At 46.9% G+C, this 15,316-nt stretch overlaps 1 protein-coding gene across 3 annotated transcripts in view; it reads left to right on the forward strand.

Moving 5' to 3' along the window:
• The window catches only part of FRAS1 (Fraser extracellular matrix complex subunit 1), a 410,546-nt gene that overhangs the window by 347,188 nt on the left and 48,042 nt on the right, over positions 1–15,316 (forward strand). For all 3 annotated transcript variants that reach the window (XM_045065725.1, XM_045066397.1, XM_045066061.1), the window contains 8 exons: positions 548–661; positions 2,799–2,949; positions 4,350–4,509; positions 6,700–6,868; positions 9,036–9,282; positions 10,529–10,873; positions 12,319–12,479; positions 13,016–13,163. In XM_045065725.1, the coding sequence (XP_044921660.1) occupies positions 548–661; positions 2,799–2,949; positions 4,350–4,509; positions 6,700–6,868; positions 9,036–9,282; positions 10,529–10,873; positions 12,319–12,479; positions 13,016–13,163 (1,495 nt within the window). The remainder of the gene's footprint in view (positions 1–547; positions 662–2,798; positions 2,950–4,349; positions 4,510–6,699; positions 6,869–9,035; positions 9,283–10,528; positions 10,874–12,318; positions 12,480–13,015; positions 13,164–15,316) is intronic.

The following is a 15,316-nucleotide window of genomic DNA, read 5'->3' on the forward strand; positions in this document are numbered from 1 at the left end:
GTGTGTGTGTGTGTGTGTGTGTGCATGTGTCTGCATGAGAATGGAATTCTAGACCAGGTTCTTTTCACTGGTCCCACAGATGCTTTCCTCTGCCCCTCCCCCCCATATGGACAGTTCTCTCACGGAAAAAAAAAAAAAAGGAAAGAAAATATCCTCCCCTGGAACTTCTGCTCACACCTGGCAGAATCCCACCTGGAGCTGTTGACATTAGCCTGGGAATGGTCAGAGCAGTCTACCGCTCCTGAAAATTTAGGCAAGAGTTATTGAAAGGAAAATACTGTTTGCTGTTTCACCTCCGGGCAATATTGAACCCAACGAAGGAATGCGCGTGGGTGTGTGAAAGTCAACTTTGCTTCTCACGTTGTCCCCAGTTGACCCATCAGCGTTCTTTGTGCCCCATGCCAAGGGTGATAAGCAAGGACACTGGCATGGCTGCCCATTCGGAGGTGCCAACGGATGTCGGGAGATCCGGCTTTGGATGTGGTAGGACATGACATATTTCAGATGTCCTTGAATGATGACTTTTCTCTTTTGGCTTCCCCCACAGGTTAAGACAGCGGCTCCTCAGCATTTCCAAGTAGACATCCTTCCGGTGGACGATGGCACTCCTAGAATTGTCACCAACCTGGGGCTCCAGTGGCTGGAGTACATGGATGGCAAGGTAAGGCCTGTCCGTCTGCCACACTCACGTGAACCAATGTGGGCTAAGTCCTGACTGGTGACCACATGGAGATAGAAGCTCAGTTCGACTCGTGTTTACCCCTCCCTAAGGGACCTGATTTTCCTAAGACGGGCCAGCTCCATGAGTTTGGTTAGGATTGTATATAGTTTGAGATGTTCTTACAAAATGACCCCCAAAAGACAGAAGCTCGAACAAGGTACACATTTGTTTTTTCTCTCACATATGCGGTGGCAGTAAGCCAGCAGTCCCGGGCTCTGCATGACCTTTCAGAGACCAGATTCCTTCTGTCTCGCTATTCTGACGTCCCTGGGTTGCTGCTGTTGAACAGCAGAGTCTACATTCCTTGGCGGCTCCTCGAGGTTCCCGCCCGTGGGAAGAAGGGAACAGGAAAGCAGAGGGCAGGGAACTTCGTTGGAAGCAGGTGACACAGAAATGAAACACATCACTTGTGCTCACATTATTCTGGCAAGAATTTGGTTCTATGGCTCCGTCTGTTGCATCGTAGAGGCTGGGAATAGAGTCTCTCGCTGGCTTAGCTAGAAGTTTGTTAACTAGAAGAAGGGGACGATGGGTTTCGGGGAATATCTGGAATTTTCCATAGATGGGAAAGAAGTGGGTATTTGGTAGGTGAGTATCCTCAGAGGGCTTCTAGTTCAGAAATTCCTTTCTGGGGGCGCCTGGGTGGCTCAGTGGTTTGGGCTGCTGCCTTCGGCTCGGGTCATGATCTCAGGGTCCTGGGATCGAGCCCCGCATCGGGCTCTCTGCTCCGCAGGAAGCCTGCTTCCCTGTCTCTCTGTCTCTCTCTCTGCCTGCCTCTCTGCCTACTTGTAATCTCCTTCTGTCAAATAAATAAATAAAATCTTTTAAAAAAAAAAAAAAAAGAAATTCCTTTCTGCTCCTAAATCCCAGTTTTGTCATTTTAAGGTAAGCCATGATTCTTACCAGGTGACCTGTCAAGCATTAAATCCGCATCCTCACCCAAACACACACACTTCTTCAGCTCAAGAGCTGATTTTTCTTTTGTGAGGGGTATTTCCTCTAGGATATGGATTTTCTCATCTCCATGGAGCTGATCAGTCGTCTGTATGAGCAGCTGCTATGCTGTAGCTTTCTATAGAACTGCTTGGGGTTTTTTAACTTACTACAGCTTCCTCTCATCCCTTGTTTGGTTTTCTTCCTCATATTCAGAACCACCCCCTTCTCTTCTCAACATTCTCCAGATGGTTTTCTACTTCTCCCTTCTATCCTACCGCAATGACTCTTAACCAAAGTCAATAATGACCTTTATTTTGCCAAGTCCAAAGGTCACACACCTGTGCTTGTTTTACTAGATCCATTATTTTTTTTTAAATATTTTATTTACTTATCTGACAGAGACAGAGATCACAGCAGGCAGAGAGGCAGGCAGAGAGAGAGGGAAGCAGGCTCCCTGCTGAACAGAGAGCCCGATGCGGGGCTCGATCCCAGGACCCTGGGATCATGACCTGAGCCGAAGGCAGAGGCTCAACCCACTGAGCCACGCAGGTGCCCCTACTAGATCTATTACTATTTAATACTGTTGACCACCCCCTTTTTCTTTCAGACCATTTTACTCATACTAAATGTTCATTGAATGAATGAATGAGTGAGTGAGTGACTTACAGTTTAGCCAGTATATTTGGGCAATATTGGGGTATCATATATCTATCTTACTCAATTTCAAGAATTGTGATGGGCTATAACATGGCCACATTCCCTGAATTTTATCATTATTTCCAAAGTTCAAACCTTCCTTAAAGGCCAAACTCAAATCCCCCCCCTCAGATCCCTCCTCCTATCCCGATGGCATTCCTGTCTCGCACCCCCAGAAGGGTACAGTTCTCTTTGTATCTCCCATGACAGCTCTTGCCACAATGCCCCGGCTCAGGAGCCGTTCTTTTCCAGTCAAGTGTGAGCATCTCAAGGCCAGAGGCTGAGACGGCTGCAGTCCTCGTGGCCTCTTCCATCCTGGCAGAGTTTTCCATGCAGTAAATGCACTCCGTAAATCATTGTTGAACTGAATTAATTCGGAGTCAGAGGGTCTCAGTCTGGCTTTATTCCCACGTCAGGAATTAAATTTAATGGGTTTCTATTTCAGGCAACCAACTTGATCACCAAGAAGGAACTGCTGACCATGGACCCAGACACAGAGGACCAGCACCTCGTCTATGAGATAACAGCAGGCCCCAAACACGGCTACGTGGAGAACAAGCTACAGCCGGACAGAGCTGCTGTCACCTTCACACAGGGTGAGGAGAACCAGAGATGGGAGCCGAGAGATGGGAGAAATCGCCGCTAACTTTCCCCGCCTTCCAGATGTTTCTCACAACCACTTCCAGCTACTTACCCTCAAGTCATTTATTTGCAAACAAATAGATTATTTAGTGTCTAACCATCCAACTTTGGATTTTTACTTTTCCTGATTTCTTTTTCCTAATATTCTCAGTTATGGCAAAAGGAAAACAAAATTGTCTTTACCATGCTTGCTCAGTTCCCAGATTTGTTTTAGGTTTGGGGGAGATTTAGTGGAAAGATCCCGTGATGTTGATTGGTTTTCTTCTTCTTTTTTTAACTGAAGCATGGTTGACACCAAAGTTCAATTAGTTTCAAGCATGCAACATGCTTGGTTTTCTTTCAAAACAAAGAACAAAAACAACAACCATACTTGATGAAATATCTGTTATCCTTTGTGGCTTAATTTTGTTCTCGAAGGGTCATGGGTTTCTTAAGTCCTCAGCAAAGAAATTAAAATCAACAGGGGTGCATTACTCAACAGAAATATTTTCCTATTTTGAATCACATCAAGTGGACCATTTTGTATTTTAGTAGTCTTTTTTTTTTTTAAGATTTTATTGATTTATTTTTCAGAGACATGCACAAGCAGGCAGAAGTGCAGGCAGAGGCAGAGAGAGAGCAGGCTGCCCACTGGGCAAGGAGCCTGATGCGGGACTCGATCCCAGGACCCTGGGATCATGACCTGAGCTGGAGGCAGACACTTACCTGACTGAGCACCCAGGCATCCCTGTATTTTAGTAGTCTTATAAGCATGTCAGACTCTTGCAGGCTTCTTTTGAGGATGGACCTGACCTTGAACAGTCATTGCAAAAACTGCCCCTTACAACTCATGCACCGTATTTCTCTTGTCTCCCTGTTCCCAGTCTTATGTTCTCTCCTAGAAGAGAAACTTCAATAGGTGCCATGTGTGCAGGCTGTTTTAATTCGACCCCAGCTTCCCATAGTAGCACATACCTTCAAAGAACTTTATTTAGAAAGAAGTAGGGGTGAGGGTGAGCATGTGCGCCCAAAGGATGGAGTCAAAGACTCTTTGCCAGCTCTCAGATTTGCCTTTAGAATTCCAGAGAGACTCATGAAGGTACTTTTTTGCCATGATCCTGGGATTCTTATTTTACAACAGCATCGCGGTATTTCCTGCATAAAGACAGCTCTTTGTCACATGGAGCTATGGGGTTTTATTTTAAAATCTGGCAGACACACTTATTTATTTTTAAGACTACTATCACTTTTGGTTCCTGGGAAATTAAGTTCTGTCTTCAGCCCATTAGAAGAATAAGCTGGGTATGTCAGCATGTAATCTATGAGGCAGTCTTTCCCTCCCTGGGTAAATTCATACTGTGTTTTTTTCTCACAGAGGATGTGAACTTGGGATTGATCCGTTACGTGTTACACGAGGAGAAGATCCGTGAGATGATGGATAGTTTTCAGTTTCTGGTGAAGGACAGTAAACCCAATGTGGTCAGCGACAATGTCTTCCATGTCCAGTGGTCCCTCATCAGCTTTAAATACACCAGGTACAAGGGTTGTTGGTGTTTGTTCTTGAGAAGTGTATCAGGCAAGCGGAGGAGATCAGATCGAAATACGTGGGCGTCTGCTCTGGCCATCTGATGGTGGTGGCGGCAGGAGATAATGATAATAAAAATAATTAATGTCATCAAATGTTTTTTAATACTAAACGTACCAGGCACTTGACATATATCGTCTTGTTTAATACTTGCAATTGGGAAGCGGTGCTGTTGTCCCCGCAAGAACAAAGCAATGGAGACGGAGAAAGGTTAACTAATTGACCCGAAGTCACATAGCTAATAAGCAGTGAAGCTAAGACTGAAACTCAATGATCTTAACCATTGTGCTGTACTGTGTCTCCTACAAGTGTTTTTGCTTCAGGTTTTCAAAGGTAATCCAGTAGAACTGATAAGAAACTGAAATACACAATCAGCACTGGCTGAAAGTAGTCACTGCCGCATGATAAGAGCGTCTGGGCCAGGCCCTCTAGCTTCTCTGTTCTCGGGCTCGTGTTCTCCCCTAGCTCCTTTGGTGTTCATAGGATTATATGTCCTTTGGGACAGATTCATAGCTTAATATAGATACTCTCTAAGGTGTTTTTGTAGTCTTTGGGTTGGGGGGAGGGTGTTGAGGGGCAGACAGACACCAGTTTGGGTGAAGTTAGGCAAGCACAGTACTGATTTCATAGGTCACGTTATAACTAGGGTGATAATTTTGTGGAGCAAATCACTCTTTAAGTCTACATTTCAGAGACTCACTATTCTAAGAAAGCAAGTTCATGATAATTCAGATGGACATTGGAATGGAGGTCGGGGGATAACATGCAAACTTGATTTCATGTGCCCTAGACCTGGGCTGTCCACTCTTATTCACACAGACTCAGAGAATTTAGTGGAATATTATATTCAGTGTGTGTGTGTGTATGTGTGTGTCTATATACACACGTATGAATGTGTGTATGCATGTAAATGTGTGTATATGTGTGTATGTCTATATATGTATGTCTATAGATGTATAGACATACACACACACACACACACACATTTTGCTGTTATTTCCCTCTTGTTTGTATCTCCTTAACAAATAAGTGGACAGTCTGATCACTTTTTCTGGACAGCCCGCCAATGTTTAATGGGCTGAATCGCACAGAGTATCCCAACGCTGGCACTGAGGACTGACCCATCAGAGGCACTTTGCTGGCAGCCCTCACCGCAACAAGACAGAAGCCCCAGCCCAATACTCGGCCTCGGTGATGAAAAACAAGGCTCAGCTCAGGCCCCAGTCGCTCATGGACAGTTTGTCTACTACCTGCCAAAGCAATACAAACTCGTAGCAGCAGCTAAGTTAACCCTATGTCTTAGTCTGAGCTGTTCTAACAGAATGCCACAGCCTAGATGGCTTATAAACAGCAGAAATTTATTCCTCATAGTCCCGGAGGCTGGGAAGTCCTAGATCAAGGTGCTGACAGATTCGGTGTCTAGCGAGGAGCCTCTTCCTGGTTCAGAGACAGCTCTCGTCCCCTTGTGTCCCCACGTGGCGGAAGGACCAGGGAGCTCCGTGGGACCTCTTGTCTCAGAGCACCAACCCCATTCATGAGGGCTCTCCCCTCATGACCTAATCACCTCCCAAGCATCAGCACATGGGAGGTAGGATTTCAACATGTGAATCTGGGGGACACGGTCAGTCTATAGAACCTGGTCACTCCCCAGTGTCGCAAAGCCCCAGGCCCCATTCTTCTTCTCTTGTCCCCACCACCTCCCGGACTCCCTCGCACATTTCCAGTCCGGTCGGTTCCCACCTGAGAGAAGACATCAGCCGCCTTCCAAGCCGCTGTCTTTCCTAAGAAGCCATGGTTCTAGTTGCTCCATCACACTAGGGAGAGATCATCATTCCTCTGTGTTTTGAAATGCAGAGTGCATAGCTCCTCACGCTGCCCGTCTTCTGAATCTCTTTCAACTCACTCTGAAAACGGGGCAGACACCATTCCGCCTCCACAGCCTCCTTGGTCCCTCGGTGCTGTGACTGTCCCAGGTGAACGCCTTTCCCCACTGTATAACCCGGCTTTTTCGAGAAGCCAACGGTCCTGTTCTCTGAGGTGCCTGACACCACCATCAACCCGAAGAGACAGGCGTTCCACAAGGGGATTCTTCGCAGCCCCAGCCCAGGCTATCCGAGACCGCCTTTTTGTGTGTTTCTAGCTACAACGTCAGTGAGACAGCGGGGTCTGTCAGCGTCACAGTGCAGAGGAGTGGGAACCTGAACCAGTACGCCATCGTCCTGTGTCGTACGGAGCAAGGCACCGCCAGCTCCAGCTCCAGGGTCAGCTCCCAGCGCGGCCAGCAGGACTACGTGGAGTACGCGGGCCAGGTAGGTGGGCAAGGGGGCCTCTGACTGCTGGTCGCCAGCAGGCACCGGCCACAGCCGCCCTGTGCTGGTTGCAAGTGTGGCAGCCTCCCTAGTTCGTATGGCAGCTCCCTTTCTGTGGGCGCCCTTCCTCGAGTGACTTTCCTGCCTTCCCTTCCCACAGGGCGTAGGTCTTCCCCGTCTGTCTACGCGTCGGGGAAGTTTTCACTGCAGAAGTTGGGTTGTCTAGCTTCTCAGCCTTTACATGTTGCTTCATGACCAAAAACGGTCTCCGAGGCGTGGTGCTCTACACGGGGCCTTTCGGATCCAAGGCCTTTCTCTCCACTCGTCTTCTCTGGCGGAAGGAAGAGAAGAGAGAGAGTGGGGTGGTCGGGAGGCTCTCGGGACAGGCTGGGTGAGAGACGGTGGGCGCGTGACGTCGGTTACGAAGCGGAGCTGGAGACGAGTGCAGGTTGAGCAGATGAGTGGGAACTGATAGGACTTCACAGCAGATTAGAAGATGGGCAGAAGCGGGACGGATGGTGACACCCCTTGCTGGGAGGGGGACGCCATCCCAGGAGCAGGTTTGGAGAGGGGCTGGTCTGGACTGTGCTTGGGACAGGCCAAGCATGAGGTGCCTGAGATGTGAGGGGGCGGCTGTGTTGAGGTCCCCGTGGGAGCCGCTGGGGTGGAGGTGCCTGGACAGGTCTCCACCAGAGCGGTGGGAACCAGCACGGGGATGGGGACGAAGCAGACAGAGAGAAGAGAGTGAACACAAGAGAGAGGAAGAGGACTTGCACAGTCGACTCCTCTATGGCAGGATACCCCATGTTTGTCATCTTTGGCACATGGGACAATGCCGGCACTTACGAGGTTATTTCTTCAATGTTTTTGCAAAGTAATTTCACTATTCTTATGACAGCATAAATCTCTGTAAGGGGAGCAGCCTCTGTCTTTGAGACATTTTAGCTTGTCTGAGGTCAAATTTAAATGAGGAATTAGAAAAGAACATATAAGCCCAGGAGGCTTTTAGCAAAGTAATGAGAAAGAGCTCGTACTGGTGTTTGTTCAGGAAAGACAAAAGGTGGTGGGTTCTATAACTACATAGAGATTTAGGGGTGTTTCATTTAGTTGGGAGTGTTTTCAAATGGGGAGCTTAGTAAAACTAAATTTGATTAGTTGATTAGATATGGGATAGTAATTTTCTGCTGATGAAAATTATGTATTTTTTAGATTTGTGTGTCCCTAGAGGTTTATGACTATTTTACACATTTTAGCTCTCTCAGTTTATACAAAGTATGGTCCAGGCCTGTTTCCTACCCTTTTAGTTTTGGGTAAATCCATAACCCTGGTTCCTTTTCAAGGTTTTGTCTTTATCTTGCACAGTAAAACCAGAATAAATCCATGCAAGTTCACAATTGTGTGACTCTAAAATAAATTCTCTGTTTTGTAAAGAGCTAAATTCGTTTACATTATAGATCTAGCCCATCTTAATGGCAAGGGATTTAGTTAAATATAAAGTTAAAATTCAGTCTGGCTTGTTCGTAATGTAACTTTCTGTGGCTTCAAACTCCATCATTCAGTACACTGGGATTCTGTGTCAGTTTTGGTTGTGTAAGCAGCGTGTGATGGTGATAAGGATGACATTTCACCTTCGTTCAGTGCTTTAAAATATACTTCTCACTTCCGTAATACATTGTGTCTTATAGTCCTCCCAGTAAATATATGACGTAAGTGTGTGAAATTCTTATTTAGCTGATGAGGAATCTGACATTTGTCGAGATTCACAAACTAACCCAGCTTAAGGCCAGAATTTCACACTCCAAGTTCAAAGATCTTTCCAGGTAAACTTGCCACAAATAGAGGGGGACCTGAGCAATCAAACAACTCTTGCTATCCCAAATGAATTAACAAAACAAGATATAAGTAGTTACCAACATGTTCTTCTACAGTCACCAAATAGTAGGAGATGCCGTCCGTATGCGGTAAATCCGCTCCAACGTGTAGATGGGTAGGAAGAGGTAGCCATGGGTTCCAGGTGATACAGCAGGAAGCTGAGGTGGAAGGACCAGCTATTTCATTCAATGTTCTGCCATTAGCCTTGGGTCCTCTGTCTTCCGATGATGCTCTCGGGGGACGAGCAGGGGAATCCGAGGCACAGTAGTACTCCTTGTTATTTGCTTTGTGACAGGTGCAGTTTGATGAGCGAGAGGACACCAAGTCCTGCACCATTGTCATCAACGATGATGACGTGTTTGAGAATGTGGAGAGTTTCACCGTGGAGCTCAGCATGCCAGCATACGCCCTATTAGGGGAGTTCACCCAGGCGAAGGTCATTATCAATGACACTGAGGACGAGCCCACCTTAGAGTTTGATAAGAAGACCTACCAGGTCAACGAGAGCGCTGGTTTTCTGTTTGCACCTATTGAAAGAAAAGGTCTGTTGGTGCCAAAGGTGACAAGGAGCTCTAACAGCAACTAGCATTTTTCGAGTTCATTCTATGTGCCAAGTGCTCTTGTGTCATATTAACTTCTGTGTGTAAGTGCTTTACATGTATTAGCGTATTTAAATTCCCAGAACAACCCTACTAACGGTCCTACCTCTAGTGAGTACTATCAGAGGCTTCTCTTCTTAGTTCAAGTTGTTAGCGCTCCCATTTATTCTTTAATGGGACTGGAAGACTGGTTATATTTGGCCTTGCCAGTTATTCATGAGTTTAGGATTCTGAATCAATCACCCAATCTATCAAATATTTAGTAGCCTTGGTCAAGGAGGGAAGTTTGTAAGAACTGGCTTCTCATCTTAGCTTTGGAAGACGGAAATATACTTAAAGGTTTTCCTGCGTGAGTGTCATGTACAGAGCTCAGATGAGAAATGAGCCGTGTGTGAGGGAGAAAGGGCAACGCTTGAGGGATTGAAAACAAAACAAAGATCATGTGCTTTTGTGATTGTGCAATACTGAAACCTTAAAACTCATGGATATTAATTCCCCATTCAAAGCCCGAACATGACTTATAAGTGATGATGTCAGGTTTTCTATGGAATCTGCTGACTGGGTACTCGTGTAACAAATACCGTAGATAGCACAAACCCCTGCTGATGCCCCTTGGAAAACAAGCAAACCCCATTGATTGCTCTGGGCCAACAAGCCAGGACCGGAACAGGCTGTCTTCCAGGGACATGGCAGCACTAATAAGTGAAGTCATTTGTACAGAGAGGCAGGTTTTATTTTGTTTTGTTTTTCTTTTTTTAAACAAGCTGATTTCTCCCTGGGAATTAAAGTGCAGAAGTTTATTCAGAAAGGCGGTGAACTGTGCTCAGAGCGCTACCTTCGGGACACAATTACTTTGCTACTTAAAGTACCAAATATGTCTCTTATCTTTCTCCCCACTGTGGTCTTAGATGGTGAGCAATGAGTCTTGTGAATTAACAGAGCACAAAATTCACAGAACAGGAAATCCATTTTAAATTGTTGGGTGAAGTGTCTGGGGTATGTTAAAGCCTCATGTGGTTTATCCCACAGGCTTCAGGAGCTGCAGTGCAGGAAGGGTTCATGTTTGCGTCGGAGCAGAAGCAGTGATAGAATGCGGCAGAGGGAAGCAAGCTTACCAAATTATCAGAGATTTCAAAATTTGTGGCGCACTCACTCAAATGCTCTGGTTTTCTCACCGTCTGTGTTTCAGGCGACTCAAGCAGCATCGTTTCTGCAATTTGCTACACAGTCCCGAAGTCAGCTATGGGAAGTAGCCTCTATGCTCTAGAATCGGGCTCGGACTTTAAATCTAGAGGGCTGTCTCCTGACAGCCGTGTGATATTCGGGCCTGGTGTCACCATGTCCACCTGTGATGTCATGGTCATTGATGACAGTGAGTATGAAGAAGAAGAGGAGTTCGAGATCGTCCTGGCAGATGCTTCCAACAACGCTCGCATTGGACGGGTGGCATCAGCCAAGGTGCTCATTAGTGGCCCCAATGACGCCTCCACCGTGTCCCTGGGCAACACGGCTTTCACCGTCAGCGAGGATGCAGGTAATAGAGAGCATCTCTGGGACCCCATCACCCACATCCTGACCGCGTTCTTGGACAGTTTCCTTGTAGTTCTCAGAATGTTCATAAGACATTTGAGAGTGACGTTCCTCAGTGGCACTGCTGTCGGCCCGAGACCTATAATGATAGGCGTTAAGACCGAGAATGGAAGGTAGTGCAGAGCGGGGATTCCGCTCTCTCTCCTTGCCCCGGCTCCAATGGCAGGGACGGATCCGGCTCAGAGATTCGTGCTGGATCTCTGTGATCTGGAAGGCACGACGCTAAGCCTGTTGGCCTCTGAAGTCGGAAGTTGTGATCGGTTGAGGATGGAGCTAAGTTATTCAGCATGCAGCCAGCTGCCAGGGCAAATAAATTCCGAAGGTTCAGTGTCCTGACCAAAGAAACTTTCGCATTTGTGTAACACCCCAAGCAGTCCGTGGGCCGATTCCTTCCACCCAGGCTGCGTCCCTCCTTTGGCTCCACGAAGGTGTCCAAGTCGTCCGCACGCTGCGAGCAGACGTGCCGCCAGAAGGAGCGGCAGCTGTGCTGAGCCCTCGCAGACCTGAGCCACCTGGTCAAGGCCATTCACCTGTCTGGAGGTGAATGAGGGAACACGGGAACTCATATTTCCAGGCCCTTACGGAACGCCAGGCACCGGGCCGTCGGCTTTCCCCGCCTTCTCGTTTATGTTCTATAGAAAAGAGAACGTTACACAGACGAGCAAAAGGAGGCTCAGAAAGGGGAAGTAAAGCATCCGAGATCAGCGGCTAACGTGGCAGAGCAGGGGTTAGAACGCTGAGCTCTCCTGTACCGTTTCCTCTCCTCCGCACTGAGCGCGCAGCCACGACTGCTGTCAGTCACCACTTACTGACTAGGAAAGTATGATCGATGGGATGTTCATGTAGCTTTTCTCTGACCTTGCTTGTGAACATCGCTAAAAATCGACATGTAGATCGTTAGGACACGACAAAGTGTGATGTGACAGTGGACCAGAAGATGAGCTTCGTTCCTGAGATAAGCGACAGCACATGTGGTTTAAGTAACGACGTGTGCAGCACTCAGATAAAATGGGGAGATCAACCCAGTTAGGAACATTTAATTAGAAACATTCAGCTTCAGGCCCCATAGAGTCCCCTAGCTGGTTCTTTCTTAATTGACTATTTTCTAGCTCATCCCTGAGGTCCTAGTCTCTAAGTTTCTTCTCCCAAAATAGGCTTGAGATGTTTTTCGATGGGCCCTCTCCAGTTTGTTTTTCTCCTGAGAATGGTGTCTTTCCTGAAACCACAAAACCACTCTCCCCTAAGGGCTATCTCTCCAGGACCACTGAAGTTGGCCTAGACGGGCTCCCTGCGTAAAGCTCTGCCGCTGTGAGGGAAAACACTGTTCTGAAAACCCCCTGGCTTCTGGCCCAGCGGTGACCGTTGACGTCTCTACGGATCTCCGTTTAGGTACAGTGAAGATTCCAGTCATCCGTCGTGGAACTGATCTTTCTACGTTCGCTTCTGTCTGGTGTGCGACACGGCCCTCCGACCCAGCGTCCGCCACTCCGGGAGTCGACTATGTCCCCAGCTCTAGGAAGGTGGAATTTGGGCCGGGCATCACAGAGCAGGTGAGCACAGCTGCCGAAGGCCAGACGGGCCTGTCAATGTTGTCTCTGTTCTGCTCCCCAAACTCCATGAAGGGGTCTAAACACTCCTTGCCTTACCGCTGTGCGAACAAGAGAATAAAGCCAGAGAGGTCTTCGACAGACCCTCCAAGGGACACTGTCAGCATCTAATATCCATCATCACCGATAGAGGACGGGGACTGCACTCTGTTGATGTAAACATCTAGAGACAAAACACTTAAGCGTTTGTAATAAAGAGACTATTATTTTCTGGGTTAGAAAGACGTATTGTAAGACCACCAGAGAAAGCAAGTTATAATCTCTGTGCTGCTCTCCCGAAGGCAAGTGGGTGCTGAGTGTTGGACGTTCTGTAAGGTTTACTTTGATCTTTCTTCTTCTTATATTTATATTTACATTATTTTTTAAATTGAGATATAATTGACATATATTAATTTCAGGTATATAACATAATGATGCAGTGTATTGCAAAATGATCACCGCAATGGGTCTAATTAACATCTTGGTTTTTCTTCCTCTAGTACTGCACCTTGAGTATCTTAGATGACACTCAGTACCCAGTAATTGAAGGGCTGGAGACGTTTGTGGTTTTTCTCAGCTCAGCACAAGGCGCCGAACTGACCAAGCCCTTCCAGGCTGTCATTGCGATTAATGATACATTCCAGGATGGTAAGATAGCGGAGATGCCAGCTCATGGCTCTGACTATAGTGCTATTTCTTCCTTGCCCTCCAAGTATGTGACATTGGAACTCATTCACATTTTCATTCAAGAAATGTGTGTGTATGTGTGTGTGTGTACGTGTACGTGTGCACACGTGTTATGTACCTACTGTCAGATAAAAATATGGGGGAGAAATAAACGTTCATGTTTCTGGTGCTGTGCTGGGCACAAAAAGGTATATAAGCTCTGGGCCCTGTCCTTAAGAAGCTCACTGTTTAGTGGAGAAGATCAGACCTTCAAGCAGAAAAATTAGAGCGTATTATGATAAATGACCTAATAGTGCTATAAATCCAGTGCGGAGGAGCAGAAGGGATTGAACAGCAGCTGTGTGGGGGAGAAGCACGGATCTCACAAAGGACGTGATATTTAACAGGTTTTAGGGTGTGATAGGAGCTCATCTAATGAATGGCAAAACACAGTTTTGTCAGAGGGAGAGATATAGCTTATATGAAGTATAGAATTTTGAGAGATGCATCTCTGGAAAAGAGTGAGATGCTCACTTTTGCTTTGAGCCTGGCCGGAGGTGAGTAGAAGCCACGAGTTGGGACGCCCACCTGCCTCCGCATTTCATTTCCGGTTCTGAAAGGACTCATGTGGCCGCCTAAGGGACGTGTAAGCCGAGAAGAGCAGCAGGTGCTTCTAAGCCGAGCGGTGGTGGGATCTTGGTTGGAGGAAACGGACACTGGCGGTCCTGTGGGTGGTGTCCAGGAGAGGGTAGACGGCAAGTCTATGAAGAAAATACAGTCGCCACTGCAGAGGTGACAGGAAGATGGCCAGGTAGAGGCTTCTTGGGAAGAGTTGATGAAATCTAGAATTGTCAGATTCTAGAGTTGGGTAAGAAGATCAGGTCAAACCTCCTTCCCTACAGCAGGAAGACCCTCATAACGTCCCCCACCTGTCGATGACAGAGCCCATAATTAAACTCTTTTGGTGGCTGAAAAGTCACCATAAAAGGAACAGGCAGAGGGTTCCGGGTGGCTCAGTGGGTTGAGCCTTTGCCTTCGGCTCAGGTCATGATCTCAGGGTCCTGGGATCGAGCCCTGCATCGGGCTCTCTGCTCAGCGGGGAGCCTGCTTCCTCCTCTCTCTCTCTCTCTGTCTGCCTCTCTGCCTACTTGTGATCTCTGTCCGTCAAATAAATAAATAAAATCTTAAAAAAAAAAAAAAAAACAGGCAGCCCAGCAGGGTGATCCTTAATGCTTTCATTTTTTTTAAATAATTTGTCTATGTACACAGTCTTTAAAGTGACCCAAAAAAGGTATGCTATGAAAATTAAGTCTCCCTTCTAATCCTATGTCCCAAACCCTCTGGTTGTTCTCCTAGAGACAACCATTTTCACCAGTTTGTTGTTGTGTGGACCCTTCAAGAGAAATATGTATATCATGCCCTTGAAAAGAGAGAATACACATCTAGGCACATGCATACGTAATACATTTATAATGCAAATGTCCAAAATGAGAGTTTAGACCTAGGTTTATTGAGATCTAACTTCCATAAGTTAAAATTCACCCTCTTTAGTGGACAGTTCTATGGGTTTTGACAGATGCCTACCGTGGCATGCGTGCCCACTACCACAATCAAAGTGTGGACCGGTTTCGGCACCGGCACAATCCCCTCCACCCCCACCCTGCGCTCCTCTGCCGTCGGCCTCTTCCCCATCCCCAGCCCTGGCAACGGCTGCTGGGTTTTTGCCCATACAGTTTTGCCATTTCAAGAAACTCTTATCATTGGAATCCTGTAATACAGCAGCTTGTGTCTGGCTTCTTTCATTAGAAGATTGCACTTGAGAACCGTCCATTTTGTTACGTATACGAGAAGTTCGTTATCTTCACCGTGGAACAGTTTCCCGTTATATAGATGCCCAACAGTTTGTTCATCCGTTCACCCGGGGAATGACATTTCGGTTGTTTCCAGATTTTGACTGTTAGGACTAGAGTGATTATAAATATTTGTGTATAGGTTTTCATACGAATATAGGTTTTTGTTTCTCTGGGGGAAATACTTAGGAGTGGGGTGGCTGCATTGTTTGATGGTGTTTGTTTCACATCACAAGAAATCGCCAGCCTGTTGTCCAAAGTGGTTGTAGCTACTCTGCGTTCCCA

Source organism: Mustela putorius, unplaced genomic scaffold (assembly GCF_011764305.1).
Source record: "Mustela putorius furo isolate JIRA1106 unplaced genomic scaffold, ASM1176430v1.1 tig00000040_pilon_pilon_pilon, whole genome shotgun sequence".
Lineage (NCBI taxonomy): Eukaryota > Metazoa > Chordata > Mammalia > Carnivora > Mustelidae > Mustela > Mustela putorius.